Genomic DNA, 27,243 nt, shown 5'->3' on the forward strand with positions numbered 1-27,243 from the left:
TGAGGGTCAAACTCAGGTCCTCATGCTGAGCCATCTTCCTCTCCCCTCCCCCACTCTCTAGCCTTGCTGCTTGGGGCAGGTCACTGCCTCCGGTCAGGGTTCCAGATGTTTGGCCTATGGAATAGGGAGAGTCACCAGATCCCCAGGGTGAGGACTGGGTATCATAGCCCCTTGTGCGGTTTGTAGACAGTGGACGCTCAAATTCTCTCCCCTGGTCCTTTTGGGATCCCCGTTTCCCAACATGGATATCAGAGAATTACTAAAGATCTGAAGCCCCATCTAGTTACTGTGAACAGAATCCAGAGGCCCTTCTTCACCTGTGGCCCGATCTCCGTTATCTAGGCTCCACAGGGCCAGTCAGTGGCCTTCCTTCCCATGAGACAGACGCCGGACAGAAACAGCTGCAAGGCGGAAGTTCTTATTTGGGCTCACAGCCTCAAAGGTCACAGTTCAGAGCCATTAGGCTCCACTGTTTTCTAGACTTAAGGTGTGGCAGGGTGACCAAGGAGGTATGCTGTGTGGCTGAGGTGGCTGCTCAACTCACAGTGGCCAAGAAGAGGAGAGAAGGACAGAGAAACGGGACAGCGGAAAGGGCTAGTCACACCTCCAGGGGCTGACTTCCTCCAGTGAGGCCCCAACTCCTAAAATGTCCATCAATTCTCAATAATGTCATCAAATCCTGTGCGGGTCTGTCAAATTACTGATCACTCAGGAAGCCAGCGTCCTCAGGAACCAATCACTTCCCAAGAGGCCACCAGCTGGCAACTCCCCTCCATATATGAGCCTTGGAGTGACATCTCACATTCAAACCTAGCGCTGTGGTTTAAGAATAGTAAATGGAGGGAGCGGGGTAGCAGTGGCACACGTCTTTGATCCCAGCACTCGGGAGGCAGAGCCAGGCGGATCTCTATGAGTTCGAGGCCAGCATGGTCTACAGAGCGAGATCCAGGATGGCCAAGGCTACAGAGAGAAATCCTGTCTCAAAAAACCAATAAACAAACAAACAAATGGAAAGTTCCAGAATTCTATTGTTCGAAAGTTTACCCTTTAGCATTGTTTTGAGCAGTATAATGAATAGTAGCAGCTCCCTCTCTTCTGGTCAGATGAAGTGTATCCATGCTGTATACACCACTAGCCTGTCAGTGGTTACCTCCTTAACCAAAGAGCTGTTGTGGTACCAGCGTTTACACTCATCTCACCCTTCTTTGACTTAATAATGGCCCCTGGGCACACAGGCTGTGACTGGTGCAAAGAACAGCTTACGGGCATCCAACAAGCCCAGATGCGGACTCTGGTGCTGGGTGGTTTAGAACTTGGCAAAACACCACACACACACACACACACACACACACACACACACACACACACACACAGAGCTCGGGACCGGCTGGGCTTTGGTGCCCTTTGGGAGGGTTGAAGCAAGGGATGTGGTGGATCTCTTCCTGCATCGACAGAGACACCCTGCCATATAAAAGCCACAGGGACGAGGACCCAAACGGTGAGGAGAATAACGTCTGTGTGGTGTTTTAAAAGGAAGACAGCCTGAGCAGCCCGTTAGGCCACCGGCAGGGAGGGACAGCTTGTGGGGACGCGGGCTTGAGAAGGGAGACTCGGTGTTCATTCATACTTTCCTGTGATTTTAAAGGACTACCACAGACCTGTGCATGGTTCAGTGTGTGCTATTTTTTCTTATTTGAGAATTTCATACATGAATATTGTATTTATATCACCCCTACCAACTCCTCCCATCTCTACCCTTACTCCCTCTTAAATCGACAACTTCTTTTTACACACACATATATAACCTATTATAAGAATAAACTTCATATATATATATATAATATAACCTATTGACTCTACCAGTCCTATGTAGACGTGTTTAGAGTGACCACTGGGGACTGGATAATCTATCAGGGAGCTTGTCCCTGAAGGAAATGGATTCTCCCTCCTCTGGTAACCACTCACTGCCTGTAGTTCTCCACCTAAGGGTGGGACCTTGTAAGATTTCCTCCATCCACGATGGCATAGCAACTGGTACCGTTATCCAGGTCTTGTTTAGACAACTATATTGTTGAAATTTCGTGAGCGCAACATCTCTGTCCTATCTAGACACCTGTTATCTAACATGTGGCCCTGGTCCTCTGGCCCTTACATTCTGTTCCCTCGACTAAGATTGTCTCCGAGTCTAGTGAGGATGGCAGGCAGCTAGCTCTACACGCTCGACAGTTAAGATCCGTGTGCTTCGTGACATGTGATCATGGCTCAACTTTTAAAGCCCTAAAAGGGGCAAGCAGGTTCATAGCAAGCGGAAATTCTTTTTGGAGTTCTTTGTCCTTTTCACTATTTAAAAACAAACAGGAAATGCACTTTTTAGTACCCCCTGCCCTAGGACTCTCATCCCCTCAGAAGCAGTGAGAACGCAAGTATTCAGGAAGAAGAGTGGCCAGCCCCGATTCAGAGTAACTCTCCGGTGATCGTAGGTGTGCCCCACAGCCTGGCGACTAACTCCCACACACCGGCAATGGGAATACGGGCACAGACACCAGAGTGTTCCTGTCTGTCCCAGGCCTAACTAGACATGTCCTGTCACCAGAGGATTAACAAGCCGAAACACACCCACAGCAGTGCAAACGTCACCCAGCAGGAGCAGAATACAGCACCACTCCACAAAGAACACGTCTACGTCTCAGAAACCCAATTCTCAGCCTACAAGCCCAAGGCACAAGTGAGTCCATTCACAATGCTGAGTTCAAGCAGGCCAAACAGACAGATGCTGCTAGGAGCGTGGGCATTAGAAGACCCACTCATGGCTGGTCGCCACACCTCACATTCCCTGGGGGGAGTTCTCTGGGTCCCCTCTTCTGATCTGCATGCTTCTCTCTAGGCTACTGGGAAGAGTTGATCTAGAGGACAGAAGAGCCTGTAACAAGCCTAGTCTGAGGGCACATGCCCATAATCATATCTCAGATATGCTGGAAGCACAGTGGTCGGAGGATAGCAAATTGGAGTAACTTAGCATGATCCCCTCCCCCAAACAAAACAGCCGCTGAGTGGTGGAGTACTTATTTACCTAGCACAGAATCCCCAGCACTGGGGAGAAGTGGGAACGGGGAAAGGCAGGCAGAAAGAAAAAGGGGAATGTGGGAAAGTGGGGAGACTGTAGGTTCAGGGTGGGGTGCTGCTCCCCATCTCCATGCCTTCCATTATTATTATTATTATTATTATTATTATTATTATTATTATTATTATTTTTGGTTTTTCGAGACAGGGTTTCTCTGTGTAGCTTTGTGCCTTTCCTGGAACTCACTTGGTAGTCCAGGCTGGCCTCGAACTCACAGAGATCCACCTGGCTCTGCCTCCCGAGTGCTGGGATTAAAGGCGTGCGAAACCACCGCCCGGCACCTTCCATATCTATAACTGCCAAACTCTGGCGGAAGAAGCTGGAAGGAACGGAGGAAGCGAACTCAGAGGCCACCGGCCTAGGTTTACATCCTAGCCCTGCCTGGATCCAGCAGAGGAACACTGAACCCTGTGTTCTTTCAGCTCGGCCTTCGAGGTGGGCCTCATCAAACCTTGGGGTTCCGTGACATCCCCCAGGATGGCTCCCAATATCTAGTAATTGTTTTCTTTTCTCCACCATAAAGGGAGCCTGAGAGCGCGGCTCTCCTCCCCAAGGCCACCCAACCTCTGCCACTTGTTAGCTTCAATCCCAGGAGTTCCCCTTGTTGTTAGTTACGGGGACCCCAGTGACTCTGTGAGGGGCCGCACTGAGGCTGTAAGACACTGGAGACTAGTAGCCGGGGCCACCAAAGGCCTCCACACTTGGGTCCTCCTGAGCCAGTCACCTTTGTTCTCTGGGTCACCCCAGGGCCTTCCTGCAGCGCTGGAGTAGGGTGGCCTCTTACAGCTCAGCTTTTACAAGGCTCCCAGAGTCCCTCTGATCCTTCTAGGACTGGACGCCAAGATCGAACCTGGATGGGCAAGGCAGGCATGTGGTAGGGCTGTAAAAGGACCAAGGCCCTGCCCTGTTTCTCCTGCCTTCTCAGAGGGCAGGACCCACAGAGCCACACAAGAGTGCTCATCCAGCGACTGGGAAGTGGGGGTCCAGGCCAGGGCAAGGCACTGAGTAAAAGGGAGTGAGTGGTGTGGTATATCTGGGAAGGTGTGCGAGCCAAGCAGACAGCCAAGGACAGGTGACCAGCCAGCCTTCACCCATAACCCTCAACACATCTGGAGGGGCCTGGAAAGAAATGTAACGCTCGCTCGTGTGTGTGTGTGTGTGTGTGTGTGTGTGTGTGTGTGTGTGTGTGTGTGTGTCTGTGTGTGTGTGTGCGCGCGCGCGCGTTCTAGACATGCCGGTGTCTGTGAAAGCTAACTGTCTGGGGAGGAGGAGAGATCTCGTGCCCCCTCCTCCTGGCTGTCAGACCACTGAAACAATGGGCCCAGGCAACTAGAATTTCTCCCAGGGAATTCACGCTGAGAGAAAGAAAAGGCTGGAGTCCGGGTGCCAGTCAGAGGAGGAACTCGGATCCCTCAAAGAGAATGAATGCACAGTTATGACAACTCCTTAGACCACCTCACAGTGAGTCTGGAGCCAAGTCAATGAGGAGTCAGTGACTGACGGGGCCAGCCCTCAACAAAGGCTGCTTAGTTGGCGCGCCTCTTAGCGAAGCTTCATGTCACTGTCCTGAATATGCACTTTGGGGGGGTGGGGTTACTGGGGGGTAGGGTTACTGGAACTCTTGGTCCCTTCCTTTCTGTTCTCCACTATTTTGCGTCTGTTTAATTGGCATCCAGAGAGTGGTGGCCAAGCCTGGATTGTTAGGCTGCCAGGGCCCAGGATCTGAGCCTAACAACTCCAGTAAAAACCTATGGGGCACATAAGTGTATGGGTGAGTAAGTACGTGCCTACGCGTGTGGCCCTGCATGCATGTGTCTGGAACTATACTCCAGGCCGGGGAAGGAAGATTGGGTTCTGGACTCAAGTCAGCCTTTGTTCAAAGGCTATGTGATTGGGTGAACTCAGGTGTAACTTCTCAGCCCCACTGTTCACATTTGAAACAGGGACACAGGAGAAGCAGGCCCTTCCTGCGGCTGGGATGCTCAGCCATGAGAGGCTAAGCATGGGTTCAGGGCAGAGGGCACGGTGACTACCTGCTGCTTTGTGACTGGGGGTGTGTCTGTCTGGCTACCCCAGGAGAAGATCCATGGATCAGAGTGGAGAGAGGAGTCGAAGCCACAGCATGGGATCCCGGGATGGGCCCTTCCCAGTGTGACATGCTATCCAGGGAGAGCCAGAGCCGGGGTGACAGCACCACTGGAGGATCCTGTTCGGAGCCGCAAGCTCCCCATGCCAGGAGTGCTCTGGCTTGGTCTTCAGCAAGGGGGGCAAGATGGGATGTCAACTCAGGGCCTTCTGTTATCCTGACCCAGTCCCCCAGCAAATCTGGCACACCAGGCTTCCTCCCTGTGTGGAGCATAGGATCAGACTCCTGGGAGTATGAGAGGCAAGGAGGCTATGCAGGGACCCTGACAGCGACTGTCCCCAACCAGGGGCTCTGAACGCACACAGGTCAATCCCGCTGCACGGCAACTACCTGCCCAGTGTACTTCTAAGAAGTCGTTTGTCCTCAGCAATGCCTTCATTCTCTTGGGCTCCAGCCCCTCTTCTATAAGACAAGAGTGACCAAGGCTTCGAAGAACTATCCTGAGGCTCAAGACTACAAACGTGTGTGGAACACAGACATAGGGTATTCATGAGCTTAGGAAACACTGTGTGGCCAACACTGGTGGGACGTCTTCGTGAGGATTCACTCATCAGCCAGGGGGCTAGAAGAGGTCTGGAGTGCGTGTGGCGGGCCACTTCATTTCTACAGACCCACTCGACTTCCCTCACAAGCACTTGGTTCTATAACCTTCACAAAGACCCAGTGGAAGAGGTGCTCCTGACACCCCATTTCTCAGAGAAGAAAACCGAGGCATCAGTCAGTCACTCCACTGACAACACATGAACCCAATGGCCACCCTCACACACTATAGCACTTTTTCTTTTCCATCCTCCAAAGTACAGAGGAGGGACAGAGGCCTGGACAGGGGTGGCTGTAAGGCCGTACCTTCCAGGGACTTGGGAGAGCCTGCTGGGGAGAAGTAGACAGCTGTGGCCATGCATATGCAAACGCACTCATGGGCTGGCCAGCCTCTTGTCACATACCCTGCTGTCCCCTGTCCCTGGGCCTGTTGTGTTTCCACTGACCCACTTTCTCTCGAGAATATCATCATTGTGGGTTTCACAACTTCTGCGCAGCGGCCTCTGAACCACACCAAGAATCAAAGGCTGAGCTGTGGAGACCCAGTTGCGTAGGGGAGGGCCAGGCACCTGGCTAGGGCTTCACCACCAGCCACAGCTACTCCTCAAGGTATCCAGGCAGGCTTGGCCCTCACAGCTGTGTGCATCGGAGCCTCTGGTCTCCAGAGTCCAGAGAGAAAACTCACAGTTTTGTAAGCAGATGTCATGCCCTCACAGCCTGGAACACAGTCGGTGTCACACAACCTAGGCTGTCCCCTCATAGCCTTGTTACACACGTGGCCTAGTGCACACAATGGGCCTGTCCTTTCACAGTGACATATATTTGGACTTGAACGCCATTAGGCCTTCCTTCTTAGGGCCTTGTACAATACAAGGGGCCTGTCCCCTCATAGGGCTGTACTACTACAGGTCTGCCTCCTTACAGCCTTTACACACAGATGGGCCTGTCTCCTCACAGCTTTGCATACACAGTAGGATCTTATCTGTTCTCTCAGACTTGTACACACAACGGGCTTGTCTCCTCACGGCCCTGTATACATGGCTGGGCCTGACTGCTCACAGCCTTTCACACACAGAAGAGCCTGTCTCCCTATACAAAGAAGGGCCTGTGCCCTCATGGCCTTGGACACGTGACAGGTTGTTCCCTTGAAGGCTGCTGTACACGTAGGTTATCTCTGCAGACCCTGGCCTCTGAGGGACTGGGCAGGAGCAAAGAGGAGCATCTGAGTCAGTACTGAGGGCTCATTAACTCTGTATGACTGTTTATGTTCCACACCCAAGGGAATTGGCCTCTAGGGCCCACTGCCTAAACCAAACAGGCCAGCCTCTCCAGGGAGCCCCTGGGACTGGAGGCGGGGCTCCTGGGGATTTGAGTAGGGCAGAACTCTTTCCCATCCCATTCCTAGTAAAGGAGGTGCTTGTCCCCTGGTCCATCATGGAACTCCAGGCTTCCCTGGACTCCCCTGACCAAGGCATCTTTCCAGGGGGAGAGGGAAAGGGAAGGACAGAGAAAGAAAGGACTCGGGGCTCATGGCCTCGTGTCTTCTCAGAGCAATGGCTGGCTCAAGAGAATCTATCCAGGCAGAGAAAACGGTGGTGAGGGAAGCCCTCAGCCAAGAGGGCCATGATGGCAGCAGGGAGCACACAAGGAGACCCCAGTAGAGAGCTCCTGACTATAAAAAAAAATGCAGGACTCCTATAAGGGGATTGCGGTCACACTCTGTGGTGTTCCTCAGGACAGCTTGGGATGGACTCGGCAGCATCCGTTGGCTGAGGAGCCCTACCCTCCTGAGCACCGTACACTGAAGTTGCAGCTATGTCTTGTGAAGATCCACTTTTGCCCTCCTGAGGAAACACAGTGCCCTGGGCAAGTCCAGGCAAGTTAAACTGGGAGCCAGAGTATCTGGGAAGAGTGCGTCACGCCACAAAAAGAGCACACTCTATATATACTCCCTGTTGTGGGCCACAGGCAGAAAAGTCACAAATCCAAACCGTGGTTGTGGGATTGCTAACTGTCCTCAATTCTGATGTTCTACTGTCAGCCTTTTTTTTCCCCTCTCTGTTAAAATGAAAAAAGAAACAAGTAAATAAAGAAAGACGAGAACTCCACAGTGGTTGCCTTCACCCGTGGAGGGAAAGAGTGGCTGGGCTGTCTCAGGAGCAGAGGGAGGGTCACACGCTGAATCTCAGGCAGTTTGATGGAGAGGAGGCAGGATGGACCCACAGGTCTGGATGAAAGTTGCTGGGCAACTACGGGCAAGCTGTTTGTTCTCTCTAGGCTCTAGTTCCCATACGGGCCAAATGACAGCAAAGCACAAGTGTCCAGGGCAGCAGGCCTGACACACCACAGACTTTAGGAACTGTATTCAGTGACATGAGCAAACACCCAGATCTGTTTGGACCGGGACAATGAAAAGGAAGGGTTCGAATCCAGGACTTCCAGCTGACATTTCTTGCTACAAGGATTCTCCTAAAAGTGATGCTTTGTCACTTTGCAAGGATGGACAGTAAGTCTTAACTCCTAAACATAGACCTCCGGAAGCCATCGTTAAATCAGGTTGCTATACCACGAGACCGCTGCCACCTGGTGGCTACATACCCAAATCATCAGTGCCAATGGCCCCAGGGGGACCGCACTAGCATCTCACACAAGCTTCTGTGGTGGGAATGAAGGTCACCACCCACCTCCTGGAGGAAGGGACGGCGCCCAGCAAGGCCACCGCCACCCTTGGACAACTCTGGCTTAAGTTTTCACTGACTGAACTTTTCGATCATAAAGAGGTTGGACAGCATCAGAATTGAGATCCGGGTCCTCATAAGAACTGTTGGAAACCCAAGCACATCCTCCCTAGTCCCGGATTCACTTGGTGAACCCCACCTACACCCCTAGGCTCGAACTCTGAAATCATCTTTCGGCCAAAGTCCCTTGAAATTTCACTTCCTTGTAAGCCTCAAATTGGTGGCAATCCTCCTGCCTCAGACTTCTAAGTCCTAGAAATATAGGCACATGCCACCGAGCTCAGCTTGAAATTCCATTTCATACCTCAGAGGTGTGTATGGAGTGCAGGTGGAGGAAGCATTCACCTCAAAAGGCTGGTGGTGAGTCAGGACCCCTAAACCCTCCTCGGCCCTCTTAGGTTACAGGAGGCTGAGCTGCAGACTGAGCCCACCTTTCCCAGACTAAACCTAGAACAGACAGGAATGAACTCCACAGGCACCCGTGAAATGGAGCGCAGGAATCTTGCCCAGCTGCCAGTACACAGTAGGAGCTCAATAGGTGTAGTCTCACTCTGATGACTCATGCTTAGCTCAGACTTGGCACCAGGGGCATAGAGCGAGATGGACAGATAACAGGGGAGGAGATGAACTTCTCTTAGGGACAGTCGTGTGACTTGCTGAGTACTCCTTCACCTTATTGCATGCTGCTGGCTTCTGAGGCCCTCCAGGCCACTATGAGGACACCCTGTGACATGGTCCACACCTACAATGGTGGGTTCTGAACCACAGTTCAGAAGGCAGGGGAAGGAGACAAGAGACACTCAAGTATGCACCACCCATGCCCTGTGACCAGACTCCATCACCTGGGCCACTGAACACAACAGCACTGGGTCCCCATGGAGCTTTTCTCTTCAGGAAAGCTGGCCCAGGTCCAAGAAAGTGACAGCAGAAGTCTGCCCTCTCCATATGCCAGAAACTTGAAACTTCCACCAGGAGAAAGGGAGTTGACGTTGGAGAGCTAGCCCACCAAAACGAAGCAAGGTTGGTGAGCATGAGCCAGGGTTTTTCAACCTCTGCAAAGCTTCCAAAGCTTCTTGTTCAAGGAACCTTCCAGAACCCAGAGTCCAGCCTCCCCGGACCCCCGGTTTGCCCTCCCTCTGATGAAAGCAGGCCTAGGACCCTCCTGGAAGCAAGGCACCAGTTGGAAGTCTCCAAGGTGAGCAGCCACCACCAGGGACCTGCTTCTATCATCACAAGGCATAGTACTTGAGGAGGGGGCAGAAGCTTCCTGCAGGAGCAGTGACCCCTCACCGAGCCACCCAAGAGGCATCATCGTTCCCCACCTCCAGCTGTGCCCCGCCTGGTGCTCAGCCACCACTCTCTGAGTCCCAAGTGGCCACTGCAAACCAGCAGGAAGGTCCCGACTTACCTTCCACTGCAGAGAATGGAACCACTGATCTCGCAGGTAGCTGTTGGCAGCCTGTAACAACAAGAACAGGAGAATGGCAGGTCATCGTTTTCTGGAACGTCGCAGACCATCTTACGGGCCTCCTCACAAGCCCCTAACCACTGCCATCTGCTCTGAGGCCCCGGTTTGTCTCCTGAAAAATTGTGCACTGACCCTCAAGAGCAAAATCAGAAGAGAAGACATGGCTGCCAGGGTGGGATAGTTGTGCTGGGTACCAGAGTCCCCACCCATCTGGCTGGAGCACGTTCCCTGTGTTTATACATATTGGTTGACCTTGGATGGTGGGAACTGGCCAAAGGTGATATAGCTGAGTAGACTGGTGCCTCTGTTCTGCCAAGACTGTCCAGGAACCTGGCCTGTCACACCTGGGGTTCTCTCAACACTCCCCACAACGGGCTTCCAACACCTTGCACATATGTACCAGAGCTGAGCCTCAGAAAAGACCCAGGCTCAAGTCATGGCCTTGATCACAGCCTAGGTGTGAGCAAGTCATGGGACAGCACAAGGCCTTCAGAGGCCTGTGAAGAGAAACACACACACACCCCTTACAGTCTGTTCCCCACCTGCACCCCCAGCCCTGGTCAGCACTGAGTCAGTATCTGGTCTCATGACAATGAGCCATGGGGTGTGCCACAGTGGAATGGTGAAAATACCATACAGGTGTTCAACAAAGGCTCTCTGCAGGAGCGAAACAGCTGCAGCCACAGCGTGCGCTGGTTTCTCTGCTGTAAATAATCTCCATACTTAGCTCTATCAAGGAGACTCGCAGCTCTCATGAGCAAGTGTAAACCAGGATGGGCCAGCACCAGCACCGCCCTGGTCCACAGCCTTGTCTGTGCTTTTAATGTATCACAGTGGTGGGGAGGAATGATGGAGGGGGAGGGCCTCCAAAAACATGTAGTCACCTGTGGTGGTGCTATCCTGTGGGGGTAAAGAGACTCCGAAGATGGTACATCAAGGCTCTTGTGACAGGGAGCTCACCCTGAACCATGTAGTGGCCCAATGGGATCACAGAGTCCATGTAAAAGGGCCAATCAGACTGAAGCAGGGAGATGGTCAAGGCCACAGACCCCCACGGAACATCCAGAAGCTAGGAAAGGAGACAGACTCTCTCATGGGCCTCAGAAGCAGAACCCTGGCCATGCCCTGACACTGGCGTGTGGTGCTTCTGATCCCAGCAGGTAACTTCAGAAGATCAACTCATCTTGGGGTTGAGAGTCAAGCAGCCTACCCTGGGCTCCGCTGTTACCTTCCTGATATGGACCTGGGGTCTAGATGTCTCCATGTTGTACACAGTCTCATTCTCAGCCCCTTTCCTTCCCACACACAGAGCTTGCTGACCTGGCCAGTAAGTGTGAGCTGATGTGACACGAAAGGGCAGAAGCGTTGCTTTTAAGAGCCAGTGCATGACTTAGCCCTGCTCTCTCCCATGAAGCAGCAACAACAGAAATCTCTCAGATGTGTGCTCCAGAACAGAAGCCCAGCAGCCTCAGGGAATGGGGCAGTGTGAACAGGTAGGAATCCTTTGCTTGTTGACCTACACTGGACTGGGTCTGTTTCATCAGTGCAGCATACTTGCACTGTCTGTCTGTCTGACTGACTCTCACATGGCCGAACACTGCACTGGAAACTCTCCACCTTCACCTGTTCCCTCCAGTGCCTGTGCAACTCTTGGCCACCCAGATAACATCCAGGATGCCACCTCTCTAGGATGACTGTCTTGTGGCTGGCTTCCTCCTGCTCATGCTCATCTACCATCATTCTGTCCTGTTATTTGGCCTCCTTCCTCCAGGGTATGGCTCTGTGAGGTTGGGAATGATGTGTGATTTAAGCATCACTGTGGTCTGTGAAACCCTGAGCAATGGAAGACTGGCTGATGTGTTGAATAAATGAGCGAGTGATTGATTGGGTGGATGCCATGTGTTCATATGCACAAGGCAAGGAAGCATGGATGGGTACAAGGGGGAGTAAGTGGGGACAGATGTATAGATGGACAGGTAGATAGTCGGATGGGTATGTGGAAGGAAGGTGGGTGGGTGGGTGGATGGATGGATATATAGATAAGTAGGTAGAAGGATGAGGGCAGATAAATGGGTGGGTGGATAGATGGATAAATATGTAGATATATGAGCAAGTGGACAGAAGGTAAATGGGCAGACAGAAGAATAGATGGGTAGGTGGGTAAATGGGTACATGGATGCATGGAGGGGTAAGTGGTTAGATGGTCAGGTGCATACATGGATGGAAGGATGGGATGGATAGATGCACAGAGTGGTAAGTGGGTGAATGGGTAGGTGTGCATGCAGATGGATGGATGGGTAAATGTGTGGCTCAGTAGGTGTGTGTGTAGACTGATAGATGAGGTAGGTAAGTAGACAGATGGTAAGTGGGTAGGTGGATGGACGGATGAGGTAGGTATGTTGACAGATACAAGTGGACCAGTGCATTCACACACAGATGGAACTTCAAAGAACCCGTCAGCTCTGACACCCTCTTCATCGCCAAGCTTTTGCCGAGTCTCCAAAAACAAGTATGGTGGCATGTCCCTGAACACCTGTGTACCAGGCTTGGACTATCTTTGACTCCGTGGTAACCAAGGAGAAAGGTACTGTGGTCCAGTTACAGGTGAGGAGATGAGGCTCAGAAGCTTCCCACTGCTCTGTGCAGTTGGCTAGCAGAGCAGACTTGGATCACACTTCAGGCCCATCTCCTTCCTAGCCTGCTTGCCCCAATACCCCCTAGGGAGCAAGCAAAGAGTGTGCCTGGGACCTGCTTTTCCCCTGGAGAGTCAATGAAGAACGTGGCACCTATTCCCAGCACCAAGTGGCCAACATGGAAAGCAGAGTGGGCCAGGCGGTGTGTGACAAAGGTGAGATCTCTTTCGGTGCCAGGCGACACTCTTGAGTCCCAGTACAGGCCTTCCCAAGTGGCTTCTGGCAGAGGGCAAGTTGGCCTGGCTGTGCTGCAGCCAGAAGGAGCGTCTGCCTACGAAGTTCCCTTACAGCCAGGGTGGCAGCAGAGAGGAGCCAGGACAACCCAGATCCCGAGGAACGAGAGGCACAGGGAGTGCCTTGAGGGTGACTTGGAGGAGAATCCCCAGGAACCCCAGAGGGAGTTCACAGCCCACCTTGCTCCCCGTGGCCCCAGGCTTGCTCTGGTGGCTCTCTGCCCTGTGCCTGGTGATAACCTTCCCACAGGGCTGGCTCCAGGCAATCCTGCCCAACTTCCTCTGCAGAGGCTGCCAAGTTCTAGCTCATTGTTGCATTGTCCGCGAGGTGAGAAAAACAGCCCGGAGCCTGCAGGGACTGTTCCCAAGTTCAGCTTCCTGGCCCAATCTCCAGGAAAAACAGCAAAGAGCGCCGGGAAAGCTCTGCTCTCTCGTGCTCGCTCGCTCTCTCTCTCATTCTCCCTCTCTCCCTCTCACTTCCAGTAAAAAAGGAAGCCATCCAGTCCCTGTCCCTGCCAGCTACTGGTGTGTGGGGTAAACAGTTGTCCATCTCCCATGGGGCTTTCAAGACCGGCAATGAGAAGTGGGGCGGAGGGTGGGGTGGGGGCGCTGTCGGGAAGGAAGGTCCACTTTCCCTTCTTATTCAAGCACCTTAGGCTCGGTCTACTCTTCCTTAGGGACAGACCCCCTGCCTCGAGGATATCAGTACTGCATGGTTCCTTAGTGCTCAGCACTCCACCAGAAGCCACCAGCAATGTGCCCCACATAGGACAACCACAATGTAGGTGCTTAGAAGCTGGCCTCATCACAAAGGTGTTGACAAGAGGTGGGTAAGAGAGAAACAAGATTAGCAGGCCTCTGCTGCTGCTGGGGCCTAACACACGCTTAAGGAGCTCACACTGAAATCACAAAGTGCCCAGGGGCACTGACTGGCTGCCAGGCTGGGCCCTGGTGCCTTGTCCACTGCACCTGCAGGGGGATTGATTGCACCATGGCACCTAAGGGGATGTGTGGGAAGGTTTAATCAGCCTTCCTGGAACCCCCAGCTCAGGTCCCAAGGGCTGGACTTCCAGGAAGACAGACTATCGATCTAAGAAAGCGAGAATGGGAAAGGCGGCCCCTAGGAGGACACTGCGATCGGAGGAGGAATTCAGAAAGGTGATAGAGAGAAAGAGAGAGATGCTCTGCGGCTGAGGAGACATTAGAAGAAAAAAAAAAAAAACAGCAAAAGCTGGAGAGGGAGGAAGGGATGAGAAAAGCAGAGAGAAAAGCAGAGAAGGAAACAGAAGGGAGACAAGGGTACAGAGACAGAAAGACGGATATAGAGACAGAAGAGGATGATGGGAGAAGGGAGATGGAGGGCTAGACAGCATAGACACAGCCGCGGCCCTTAGTGTGGCTCAGCGCTGCGAAAGAACATTTCCCAGTCAATAACATTAATTAAACCCAAGCTCACGCCATCACAGGCGCTGCTGGCTGCAGTGCCCATGCTCAGCTCCAAACACTCCAGGGCTTCTGCCATCCTGCCACAGGCCCTTGGCGCTTCCACTGGACCAGGGACCCTTCAGCCTACCTGGCTGCTTCCCAGGTCCCTTTCCACCCCGGGGCAAGGGACACCTATCCCCAGTCACCCGTGGCTGCTCTTGGTGACACCTGGGCTCTGGGTTGTAACACAGTATGTCACTCAAGAATGAAGACAAAGCCAGGGCCCTGACATCCCTCACACACAACATGTGGACCAGAATGCCCAGCAGAGGCCCTAACCAGCACCCCTGCCACCAGCCTAGGGATGGCAGGGACAGGCGGCCAATCGAGTCTGCCTCCCTTGGCCTGATGGAGGTGCAAGCGGGAGAGAGACCCATGGGTGGACAGGGGCAGGGCTACACCCACCTAGCTCTCTGAAGGGAGACTGCGCTGCTTCCCTGAGTTGGGCTCCGGACTGCAGCAGGAGCTGCTGCTGCGGTCTCCTCTCCTCTCTTCTCCTTCTCTCCTCCTCTGCTGCTCCTGCCTCTGACTGAGCAGCCACCAAGCAGGGGCGGCAAGCGTGGAGGACGCTGGGGCAGCCTGGTTTGTCAGCCCACAGGGGGAGCTCTGACACGTCACTCTCAGCCCACTGCAGCCTGGGAGAGTCATCGCTGCCGCCAGTCAGGGCCATGTCCAGGTTAAAGGGACATGCCCAGAGCCGGCCAGCATCCCTGGCTCCTCTGACCCAAGATGATGCTCTAGCCTTCCTCTCTAGTCCCAGAAACCAAAGGCTCTCCTGCCAGTGAGTGGGGACCACCCTCAACAGAGACGGCGACAGGAAGGGCTCCCTGACGATTTCTCACACACCCAGCCTTCTGCCCCTTAGCCCCTGATCTGTCTAGTGTCCCCTTGGTCCCTTCACAGCTTTCTATGGCTCCCTAATGCTTTCAGTATATATAGTCGGAGCTGATGAGATCGTATCATCTAGACACAGTCATGGGCATCGACCCTACTCCCTCCCAGCTGCAGCAGAGAGCGACCTCCCTACACTAAGACTAGATGTGCCCCCTGCGGGACATCCTACTCATCCCCCTGTACCCCACACCGATGCATCACTGGGGCCCATCTGTCGGGGGGGGGGGGGCAGTGAGTCACCCTCCCCTCCCCCCAGGTCCTCTGGGACATGCCTGTGTCTGAGCTGCGGCTTTTGGTAATCATGGGTTTACGGCTTGGTCTCCCTAGAGGCTGACAGTGAGGATGAGGATGGGGCTGCAGGGCCCAGGCTTGAAGCTGTATAATTCAGCAGTAAAAACGTTCCAGAAGGCTGTCCTGCTGCCCTTCGGGGTCCTCCTTGTCTTGGGCCATTGTTGCTCATGGGGTCACCCAGCCCCAGAGGGTCTGGCATTTGCCCAGCCTTGCATGGACCCAATACTACAGACATCATCAGCTGGGCGAGAGGAACAGAAGGGAGGCAGAGAGGCCAGAGGAGGCTCAGCAGGGGCTGAGTATGTTGCTCCTCATCCCTCACTAAAAACCAGGGGACAAAGAAGGAATCGGGGAGCTCTGCTGGCCACAGGGCACGTGGTAAGGAATTAGGGGCAGTTTACAGAGGGCACAGCTTGGTGGCTGATTTCGAAAATGGGCTGTGGCAGGCATGGCTTCTGGTATCCTCCAAGAGAAAACAATAAGGATAGGGATGTGTCACACAATGTCCCTGGCACTGCTGTGGCAAGTGGCTTCTAGCTGTTACTTCCCCTTTCCAGGGGCGCCTACCTCTCTCTCTCTCCTGCCTCTTGGTGGTACCAGAAGGGCCATCAGCTGCTACGGTCAAAAGTGGGCAGGGAGCCAGAGTAGTGGACACTCCCAAGGAGGGAACAAGACCAGCAGGGCCAGCCTGACTCTTCGATGAAGTTCCACGAGGAAGGAAAGGCACTCTAACTTTTACAAGAATTAGAAATTCCAAGCAGTGCCTTAGGGTGGCCACCACCCTCCTTTCCCACAACACATTGACAATGCACCTCACCACGATGCCAACCCAGAGGGAGGAGCAAAGACTAAGTATTGATGACATCATCATCATCTGCCCAGGCCCCAGCTGTTCCCACAGTCCTCTCCGGGACTTCGCAGCAATTTTAATAGCATGACATTCCTACTCAACTTGTTGTCCGAATGTTTGTGTCATTTCCAACTGATATCCTCACGGACACATGGAGCCAGGCATTTCCATTGTTTGAAAACAAACAAGTGCAGTAACAACAACAACAACAACAAAACCCCTAAACCAACCAGTGAGAGATACAGGACACACCCTCACTTGAGTCCAGCAAAGAGAAGATTCGTAACGAGGTACTTCTCACAACTTCTGAGGCCCGACAACTGGCCCATGGGCATCGGTTTCCCTATCTGCAAAACAGAGGCTGGAGAATTCATTCTTTCAGGCTCAGGAGAACTAGCAAGCTCCCAGACAGGGGGCATCATGCAGCAGGTGCTTAATCCACGCACAACCCTCCTCCTGCCCTCCTGAGAGCCCTTTATACCTTAGCGACGTTCTGAGTTGACAAAAGCTAACATCTACAGAGGGAGCAGGTGAGGGAGAGAGGGGAGGGGAGAGAGGGAAGGAGGAGAGAAACTGCTTACTCATGTTTACTCATCCTACCTGCAGCAGGACGGTCCCCCCAGGGATGGTGAGCTGTAAACAGTACTTCGGGGCATTCTCCCAGGACAGTGGCTGAACATCTTCAATGGCGCTGTAGGAGACGGAGTTTTCCATGTACCCGGACGGCTGTAGCAAAGAGAGAGGAAAACATGCCCAGGTTACAAGAGCTGGCCCAGCCCCCACCTCAGAAGCCAGTGCTGGTGACACACTGGTGACAGAGTGTGGGAACAGCTATGCAGCTAGCCCAGGGCCGAAGAGCCAGGGTTCTTGGCTGGCAGCATCCCACTGTGTGGCAGGGCTATGAAGGAAATCCATTCCACATCTAAGGTGCAAAACAAGGAACAGGCAAGGGAACCCTGAGCGTAGGGGTGAAGGGTCATTCCCTGGTGACCACAGGGCCCAGCTCAGGTAGAACTAGGATGTCAGCATTCTCCAATGGCTCCAGTGCCCATGGGGGTCACTCCCTACAGCAGCCCACTGACAGGACCCCTAACCCATCTCACTCCTTCCCCCCACCCCAAAGCCCACAGAGCATATGCTGTCTTTCCTCAGTACCTGATCCTCCATATGATTCAATAGCATGTGTTGGGAAAAGGCATGAGAAAGCCAACCATGGGGAAGTGATGGGAGAAGGCAAGAGAAGCCTACAGCGATCCACACTGCTCTCTGAGAGAGTCCCACTCTCTCAGAGAAGCATGGGGTAGGGTAGCTACACTCCACTTCCAAGATGCCAGAGCTCAGGAGGCTCAGAGGAGAAGAAAACCAAGCAAAGACCAACTGCAGCTTCCCCCAGACCCCTGCATGTGCACACACTGCTCCAGGAACTCCATCGTGAGTGGCATTTCACAACGACTTTATGGGTGGGTGCCAGGGCCATCCGGAGCACAGAGAACTTGTGACCTTCTCATGGCCAAGACTGAACCTATCCACCGTTAAGATGCTGAAACAGGAAGGTGCAACTTAAACTCTGTGGCCCAGCCGAATGTTTTACCACAGACACTTAGGCCTCGGATCATTTCTTCTTTTTCAGCTGAGGCATGGCGGAGGTGGGGAGAGCTGAGGGCTGAATTGCCTCAGCTTTCCCTGGTGCGGGTGGTGGTCGGCAGTTCTGAGAATGACTGACCAACTTAGGTTGGTTCAACAGATAGCCCCTGAGCTTCTAGTATATTCTAGGGGCCGTGCTGGGTATTGCAAGACTGGAGTCCAGTGGAATGAACCGACAACAAAGAGCATCCAAGAGTAAGCTGGGATGGGGGAGCCTCAGATGAGGGGATCAAAATGGGGCTCAGCGACAGGGGCAAAGAGGGGGGGGCCGCTGCATAAACTCAAGGCCAACACAAAGGCCCAGGGGCAGGAACAGCAAGGAGGATGAGGGAAGAGGGACAGGCACAGCTTAGGAGCATGGACCACTTCTAGAAGAGCTTATAGGTCCATCTGGGGTCTGGGGATTACATCCCCAAGGGGAAAATGCTGCAGGAAAAATCCAGCAGTATCACTGAAGCCACCAGGACGGTGGAGGCGGGAGGTAGCTTGGGCTGCCCTTCTGGCCAGTGCACCACCCTTCAGCAAGGTCTGCAGACCACAGTGCACCTTGTCAGTTTGTGGAGTAAGTACCCTTGCCGCACGGTACATCCAGAATTACTCCCTGTCCCCCTTGGCACCTCCCCAGTGACATGGCCCAGTGTTTGAATAACATAGCTCAGCCTTGCCCCTGGCTGAGGAGACATTTAATTTCAAGTATTTACTGTGTTTACTGATGACAGTCCCATCTCTCAGCTGGCTGTTATGTGCCACAGGGACATGGGCCTTTGCCATCCTGTTCAGCAAGCCTAATTCTCAGGACGACTGTCATTTGAACAAATGAAGTGCCAGCCCACAACACACCTGGGAAAGGCGGTCCTTGACTATTACGTCAAAGGAAGCAAAGGTGGCTGTTCAGCCCTTTCTCTTCCAAAAGGCTAGTTACTCCAACCACCCTCAGTAACCACGGAAGCCCGAGGAGAGGGGCGGAGTCAAGAGATGCAGAGTCAAAAATGCCCGTCCCTCAAGCACCACCGGAGACCCACTACCATGACAACAGGAACGGCAGGATCGTGAAGGTGTTGGAGCACCCAGACTCACAGCAGCAGAAAGCCTACAGGCTTTGGTCTCTAAAAGCCTCCTGGGAGACCTCTGGCCAAGCTGCATCCCTAGCTCCTTCCGATGGACAGAGCCAGTGCTTCCCCCTGTGCAGATCACCTCTGCACATGGAGGCTGCTGCAGGCTACCTCCATTCTACAACCTGGCCAGGTTGTCCAGAAGCAGCTTGGAGCAGAAGCTGTGAGCAAAGCTTTCTGGGAAAAGGCTGGGTATAAATAAGCACACGTTGTTTTTAAAAACCAGATTGATCGCTTTTCCACTTTCTGACTCAGCACTTGGCCCAAAGCAGCCTTCAGAGCCATTAAGACCTACGTTTTGAGTTCCTTACTGTGTGTCATTAAGACAGTTACTGCACCTCTCTGAACCTGGCTCCTCTGGTGGTAATTTAATCAACAGAATTGCAGAGAATATTTCAAGGGACCTAATTTGCCAAGGACTTACTTATCCCAGCATCTGGAACATACTGAAGAGATCAATAAAATGACTACACTTTAACTCTGGCACCTCTTCCCTAAACCCCAAAACCCAACTGAAGACTGTTCCTCAAAATGCCTGCCTAAGCCGGGTATGCCAAGGCTCACCTGTCATTCCAGCCTTCAGAAGGTGGAGGCAGGGGGACTGAGAATGTGAGGCCAGCCTGGGTTATCTAGTAAGCTTGTGTGTCCAAAAAACAAGAGGGTGCCCAAGACTCACTGAGGATGAGGAATACCTGAGTCAGTGTCTCAGCCAGGAGAAGGTGTAGGGAGACAGGATGAGTGACTCTACCGTGGAATCTGGGGACACAAGATGGTCACTGGGTGGAAATTAAGATGACTGATCAGGGCCTGAACCCAGTAGTAACACAGAAGAAGGTACCGGGTCCCCAAGTCAGGGCCACACTTGTACATGAGTGTAGAACACTAAGAACGGGTACAGTGGTGTGGCACAAGGGATACTGTTTTGTCTCTACGTTCCTCTACATCCCAGGTTTCTCTGTGGTCACTGTATGTCCAGCTAGGCTGACAACAGCCTCTACCCAGGGGGTCCTCACTGGGGCAGGAAATGTGAGGCTGGCAATGCAAACACAACGTGGGAACAGATGTGTCACACGGCCAGAGACAACAGCAGGCTGGAGGTGAACGGGAAAGGAGAAAAACAGAGTCTTCCACCACCAAGAGAGGTGGGGAAAGGCAGCTCACAGGCACAACTAAGAGATTACAGGTTTTCAAGAGTCAAGCCCACAGGGCAATGTTCCTGTTGCAGGCTACCCTAGAATCCACAGAACCCCAGGGATGGAGTCAGAAGGGTGGTTATCACATCCTGGGTCTCTATGGAAGCCAATGGGAAGCTCCAGGCTGCAGGGGTGAGCCGGGCTGACGGGAGGCAGGGCACACTTGCTGGGGGAGATTGGAACTAGCTCACCCCAAGCGAACGAACAAACGTTCCTCCTGGTGGTTCCATCCATCAGCACTCCTGGATCTGCATGCTAATGGGTAGATGTCACTATATGTAAATGACAACTCACACTTGACTAACAAATGCAGCGTGGGAAGGTGAGGGACGGATCCTAAGCATTTGGATAAAATTAAATCCAGATCACTCAGGAACTGAGCCTGCAGGCACAAGCCCATAAAACCAGTGAGTCTGGAGACTGAGGCAAGAAGACCACAAATTTAAGACCTGCCAGGACTACAGAGTGAGTTCAGAGCTAGCCCAGGCAGATGAGACTGTCACAAAATAAAACGTAAGAGAGCCAGGGATGCAGCCCAGCGGAAGAATGCTTGACTAGGATGTGCGAGGCACTAAGTTCAATTCTCCCTCTCCCCCCGCTCCCTCTCCATCTCTGCCTCCGTGTCTCTCTCTCTCTCTCTCTCTCTCTCTCTCTCTCTCTCTCTCTCTCTCTCTCTCTCTCACACACACACACACACACACACACACACACAGTTCACTAATTCTCCAGTATATTTCGTTCATTTTGTTTTTTACCGTGTGTTTGTGATTCTGCATCTGCATGAGTGGCGTGTACCTGTAGGCACATGCCATGTGCAATTATACAGAGGCAAGAAGACGTCAGGTACCCTGTGATAAAGTTATCACTTTCTGCTTACCCCCTTGAAACGGGGTTTCACTAGACCTGGAGCCTGTCTGCTTTTGCCTAGACTGATCTGGCTACTGAGCTGCGGGGACCCACCTGTCTCTACTGAGACGCTGGAGTCATAGGTGTGTGTAGCCATGCGCTTGGCTTTAACACAATGCTGGAGATTCAAACTCAGGTCCTCATGCTGGCGAAACAAGGGCTCGTACCCACTGAGGCCATCTCGCAGGCTCTCCTGATTATTTGTAAACATAATTTGTATTGCTCTTTATCTATTGTGCACAAATTTGTGTACGTGCGCGCGCATGTGCGTGTGCGCACACACACACACACCACAGTTCATATGTGGCAATCAGAGGACAACTTGTGGGAGTCACTTCTCTCCTTCCACCCAAGAATCAAGCTCAGGTCATCAAGTTTGAGCCGCTTTACGTCAAGCTGGCCGCCTTTACCCACTGAGTCATCTTGCCGGCCCTAAACAATTTTTTTTTTTTTTTTTTTTTTTTTTTTTTTTTTGCTGAGTCCCAAATCAGAAAATTTGCTTGTGCCATACCTATGGGCCTCTGCTCTGAGTTTCTCTCTGCTCCCGCCCTTGCTGTCATGGACAGAACTGCCATTCTGCTTTGCGTGAGCGATAAACAACTCCGAAGTGAACATCCTTGTGAGGCCTGTTTTTCTAGCCTATATTTAGGATTATTTCTTTAGGCCGGATTCCCAGAAATGGAATTACTGGGACAAAGGGTGAGTGCATGTTTTCTGCTGTTGCCAAATTACTCTCATTAGAGAGATATTAAGGCGTCTTGGGAGCCCTGGCCAGGGATGAGGGACCCACGGCCTTGACTGCTGGCTGGCTTGGTGCTACTCTGGGCCACATTCTTGACCAGGTTGGTTTGGCACTAGAGTTTCTGGACTGAGCACCATGCTGGGTCATCCTGGGCTGGGTGCTGAGGGCACAGACATCCACCACCCAGAGTCCTGGCTCTTAGGGGTCCTGGCCTTCTGGGACACTGTGAGTTGTGCATTGGGGACACTGCCCCCTCACGGGAGGTGGAGACAAATCTCTGAGTTGTAGCTGTGTTCTGTTCTTCTGCTATGGGACAAATATGGGCTAGTTTGAGAGGGCCCTTGCTTCCCAAACATTGAAGAAAACTGTCCTCTAGGATTCTGGGATATGCCTGGCTCAAAAACCTCCAAGGCTTGAAATGAGACAGAGCAGGTGGCTGGAGACTCCTCACCAGGGTTCCCTGCTGGCTCCCCCATGCCTTCAGAGCTAATGTTTATACATTATCTGTTTTCTCAGACTTCTCACCCAGTGGGGTGCTCAGGAATGGGGTGACCACCCAACAGCCTTCACCATCGTGCCTTTCAGAGATCAGCTCTATTGCTGGTTTCCATGGTGACGCAGAGAGCATGAGTCATAAGTTTCCAGCCCCCAAGATGAGGCTCCAGGCTGACTCTAGACATAAGTCCTAGGGGGGTGGAGGGCTGCCGCACCACAAAAGGAAAAGCCTATCTGGAAACTCCCTCTATCAACTGCTCCAGACTGGAGCCGCTAAACGCCGGAGAAGCTTCATCCTGGCCCGGGTTGTAAGTGGAGGGTTGGTTGTTACTCTGGCAGCCGGCTGAGTGGGCTACAGCAGGAATGAGTAGAAGTTATCTGAGTCATCCCTCGGGGGAGGCCAAGATGCAGAGCATGGTCCGATGGCACCATCCTACTGGCAGTAGGAAGCTTTGCTCTGGTCCCTAGGAGCAATGTCACATGGCATGACAGGGAGCCCCTTCCAGCCCAGGTGGCCAGGCAACACTGGTGTAAGGTCAAGGACAAGATTGCATCTGTGATCTCAACAGCGGTTCTGCCAAGGGGCTAAGTATGGAAGATTGGGCGTCAGTCTCCACCAAAAATGAGAGGCATCACAGAGTGTTCTTAACCATGAGCCCTCTGAGAGGCAGGGGACACCCATGATGCCAAGAAGCCAACACCTTTGAGAGAACCCCATAGCCATTAATCCCGCCACTTGTTGCCCCAGCCCCCATCACGTTCTGCCTGCAGGAATCTGCTTATTCAGGGTACTGCTACACTGGCCTATAGCTGAGGCCCTGCCTGATCCCTGCTTGTGGTTGAACAGTGAGCCCCACTACATGGACAACCTTCATGCTCTCTGCCTACTCATGACCACCTGACCCTCCTATGTTTCCATTATTGTGAAACACCTCCGTCCTATTCTCTCTCCAATGGGGTGACAGGAAGATACCTAGCTCACAAACACAGTCTCCATCAAGCCTGTCCCACTCTATTAAGCCCTGTGCCCCAAGTGCCCATTCTACCAAACCCTACCCACCCCCACAAGCCCCACCCTCACTAAGCATAGTCCCCCCCCCCATGTGACTACTCCAGCCTCACTCAACCACACTGCGACGCTATGGCAAGGGAGCTGTAGTCACCCTGAGGAAATTGAGTAAGAGAGAGGCGATGACAGGTCACAGGCTTCCTGCTTTCCACCATGATCCAATTTTGCAACCACCGATACAGAGACCTGGACAATTCTTTCAGTCATGGGCAGGACCCGCCAACCTCAAGTGTGCATCATGCAAAATAAAGCTAAGGCCAGTAGGTTCAGAGGTCTGGCCTCCCCCTGCTGTATACAGACTGTGGGGTCCCTGCACACCTCCAATAGTGGCTGCACTAGAGCCCCTTGAAAAAAATCTCCTCCAGCTGGGTCTGGAGGGCAGGGCCATCCCAGGGCTCCATGGGGACAGTCAAGAGGCATACAGGGCGCTCATTAATCAAGAAGCCAGCCCCAGCAGCTGCCCCCTTTTATGGCCAAATGCCTCAAGAAGTTTAGTAACAGAGCCAAGGCCAGATATTTCCACATCCAGAATCTTCCAAGTCCCGTCTTCTCTACAGGCATGGGAAGGGTGGGAATCTGGTCCCCAGGCCTGGCACTTGGCATCTGTCCCACTGTGTGCCTTTGCCACTGGAACAGTTGATGAATGACACAAAGATGTCCCATTCTATCCCAAAGTCAGCACCATTCTGTCCAGAGTCCACAGACATGTCTAAGAACCATAACAGCCAGGCAGGTAGGATGCAAACTGTCTACAGATACCACTGTTCCAAGGGACCCTGGAAAGAGCCCGCCCCCGCCCCAGGAACCTCTTCTTCAGGAGGAAGGTTTGGAGCCCAGGGCATGCAGTATGAATAGCAAAGTGAGCCTATCCTATGTACGCTGGAATCTTCTAGCATGTACACATTCTCATGCAGTCACTGCCAAGACCAGCTTTAGAGCATCCCCATCACCTGGGAGGGCTTTATACACTCCCTGGCCCACCTGTCTGGGGGTGTCAGCAAGTCTGGCATCATCACTGTAGGCTAGCACAGTGTATTCTTGGGTTTCCTGCAAGCAGGGCCCCACTGTAGTCATCACTCGTGATGGCCACACAGGCCCTTGCAGGATCTTAGGGGTGTATCTGCTGCTGCCCTTGTCCATAGTTCACTGTGTCTTGCTGAGGTTGAACAATGTTCCCATGCTACATGGTCTGTTTATGGATCTGTCTATAGATGTAGCTTGTGTGTGTGTGTGTGTGTGTGTGTGTGTGTGTGTGTGTGTGTGTGTAGGGTTGGGGGGAGGGGGTCCTGTCAGCATTCCTGCACAGGTTCCATGGATGACAGCACTCTTGGGTAAATACCTAGGAATGTAAAAACCCTGGGTCTTGGGGTAAAGCGCCTAAGTTTTAAGGGAATTTCAGGGAAGTCTATAAAAATGACTGGGCTGTCCTCTCCCAGGAACACGAGCCTCGGGTAGCACAAGGATTCTTAAGTTTGGAGGACAGGACTAGGCAATAATGGGGCTTGACTATTTCCACACACCAAGTGCGCTCTTTACAGGGGGGACTTCTGGGATCAGTGACAGGTGGCACTGCTCTGCAAGCCATCCTGAGAGCCTAAGAGACTTCTCCAGGGAGCTTAGGCACCTGTTCATGTGGCAGAAAGGTGGCCTTTCTTCTCCACACTCAAGACACAGGCCAGGAGGTAAGGTCCATCTGCTCCAGGGCTGAGAGCCCAGAGTGGCGGGCCTGAGGAAGCCATCCTCCCCTTTCTCCTTCATCACACATGTCAGCTCCCAAGTCCCACGCGAACATCAGGCTGTCTACTCAGCATCCATGAATGCCCCAGATGCAAAGATACTAGAGTTGGCTAGTGAGTTTTCAGAATACAAGATTCAAAACTACAGACTCGATGATGGTGAAACTCAGCCATCAACTGTATGGAACCCTGCTCTGGACACTCAGGAACCTGGGGATGATCTTGACTTGAACCCCTTCTCCATAGCAGAACCCTGGTAGGCCCTATACACTATTACACATAGGCAGCAGAGGCTATGAAGAGGAAGGTAGAGGTCACTGGGGGGGGGGGGGGTGTCCTTGTCCCCCTGGTCACCAAGAAATGAACAGATTGGCTCTGCAGATGCTCCTACATGTTTCCACCTCATCACAGGCCCAAAGTGACATGGCTACGTGACCATGAACTCTCCAAAAACGTGAACTCTTTCTCCTGTGAGTTGACCATCCCAGCAAAAGAACGCTGACAGGAACAAGAGTTTCTGTGGGTTCATGATCATGATCAGCTGTTCTCTGTGCATCCACCAGCCCTGGGTCCTGCTGGGACAGGCTAAGGCCCTCAGCCCTACCTCCAAACAGCAACATCCTTTCTAAGAAGGTCTAAGCCCTGCCCTTGGCCATAACCCTAAATTCGATGGAAGCATCACATAAATTCTGCAGAAATTTCCCAGAGGACCAGTTGAGGGGAAAGTTCACCAGGTTCATCGGCCTCCAGGAGATGTGGGGGTTTTCTCTCAGAGCTATCCTCATCCACTTGGGGAAGCAGAGATGCTGGGATGACACAGATGTGAGATCCATGAGTCCACAGCCCTTGCTCTCCTTAGCGTGCCAGAATGGCTCAGTGTGACTGTAGCCTGTTCACAGGCCCTCTGTCACAGAGAGGTGGGGGTGGGGCAGTACCTTCCAGAAAGACAGCCCTGGTAGAAAATAGGGGTGGGGAGAATATGAATGGCATCCAAGTCCAAGCTGAGGGAGGTGTGGGGACTCCGGGGTTCCCCAAGAGTGGTAGAGCTGGGACTAACATTCAGTAGTGCTGCAGCCCCTCAGTTCAGCTTGGGAACTGAACAGACAAGAGTTCTGCACTGTGCCCTCTGCTACCCCCTCAACATGCACAGTTTGCCCTTCCTTGGTCGTAACTCACATGGAAGACCCAGGGCAGGAGTCACCATGGCAGAATTGTCTGTTTACTTTGAAGTGTTTGGTGTATGTGTGGGTGGAGGGCATGTACATGTGTGTGGGTATGTGTAGCATGCCCTCTGCTACCCCCTCAACATGCACAGTTTGCCCTTCCTTGGTCATAACTCACATGGAAGACCCAGGGCAGGAGTCACCATGGCAGAATTGTCTGTTTACTTTGAAGTGTTTGGTGTATGTGTGGGTGGAGGGCATGTACATGTGTGTGGGTATGTGTAGCATGCCCTCTGCTACCCCCTCAACATGCACAGTTTGCCCTTCCTTGGTCATAACTCACATGGAAGACCCAGGGCAGGAGTCACCATGGCAGAATTGTCTGTTTACTTTGAAGTGTTTGGTGTATGTGTGGGTGGAGGGCATGTACATGTGTGTGGGTATGTGTAGCTGTGTCACAGGACAACCTCAGGTGTGACTCCTCGGGAGCCACCCACCTTGTTTTCTGAGACAAGGTTTCTCATTGGCTCACCAAGTAGGTAGGCAAGGCTGGTCGGCCAATGAGCTTCTCTCCCTCCCACCATGCCTGGCTTTTTACATGGGCGCTGGGGACTGAACTCAGGTCCTCCGACAACTTGCCTACTGAGTCATTTCTCTGGCCCTTTACTGGCATTTTATGCAAGCAGAAGGAAGGCCCTGGGCCACCTTGAATGATTTTCAAAGA

At 52.8% G+C, this 27,243-nt stretch overlaps 1 protein-coding gene across 1 annotated transcript in view; it reads right to left on the reverse strand.

Moving 5' to 3' along the window:
- The window catches only part of Cmip (c-Maf inducing protein), a 200,549-nt gene that overhangs the window by 64,146 nt on the left and 109,160 nt on the right, over positions 1-27,243 (reverse strand). The window contains exons 2-3 of the mRNA XM_059263939.1: positions 17,060-17,185; positions 9,954-10,004 (exon numbers count right to left, since the gene is read on the reverse strand). Of these exons, the coding sequence (XP_059119922.1) occupies positions 9,954-10,004; positions 17,060-17,185 (177 nt within the window). The remainder of the gene's footprint in view (positions 1-9,953; positions 10,005-17,059; positions 17,186-27,243) is intronic.

Source organism: Peromyscus eremicus, chromosome 5 (genome assembly GCF_949786415.1).
Source record: "Peromyscus eremicus chromosome 5, PerEre_H2_v1, whole genome shotgun sequence".
Lineage (NCBI taxonomy): Eukaryota > Metazoa > Chordata > Mammalia > Rodentia > Cricetidae > Peromyscus > Peromyscus eremicus.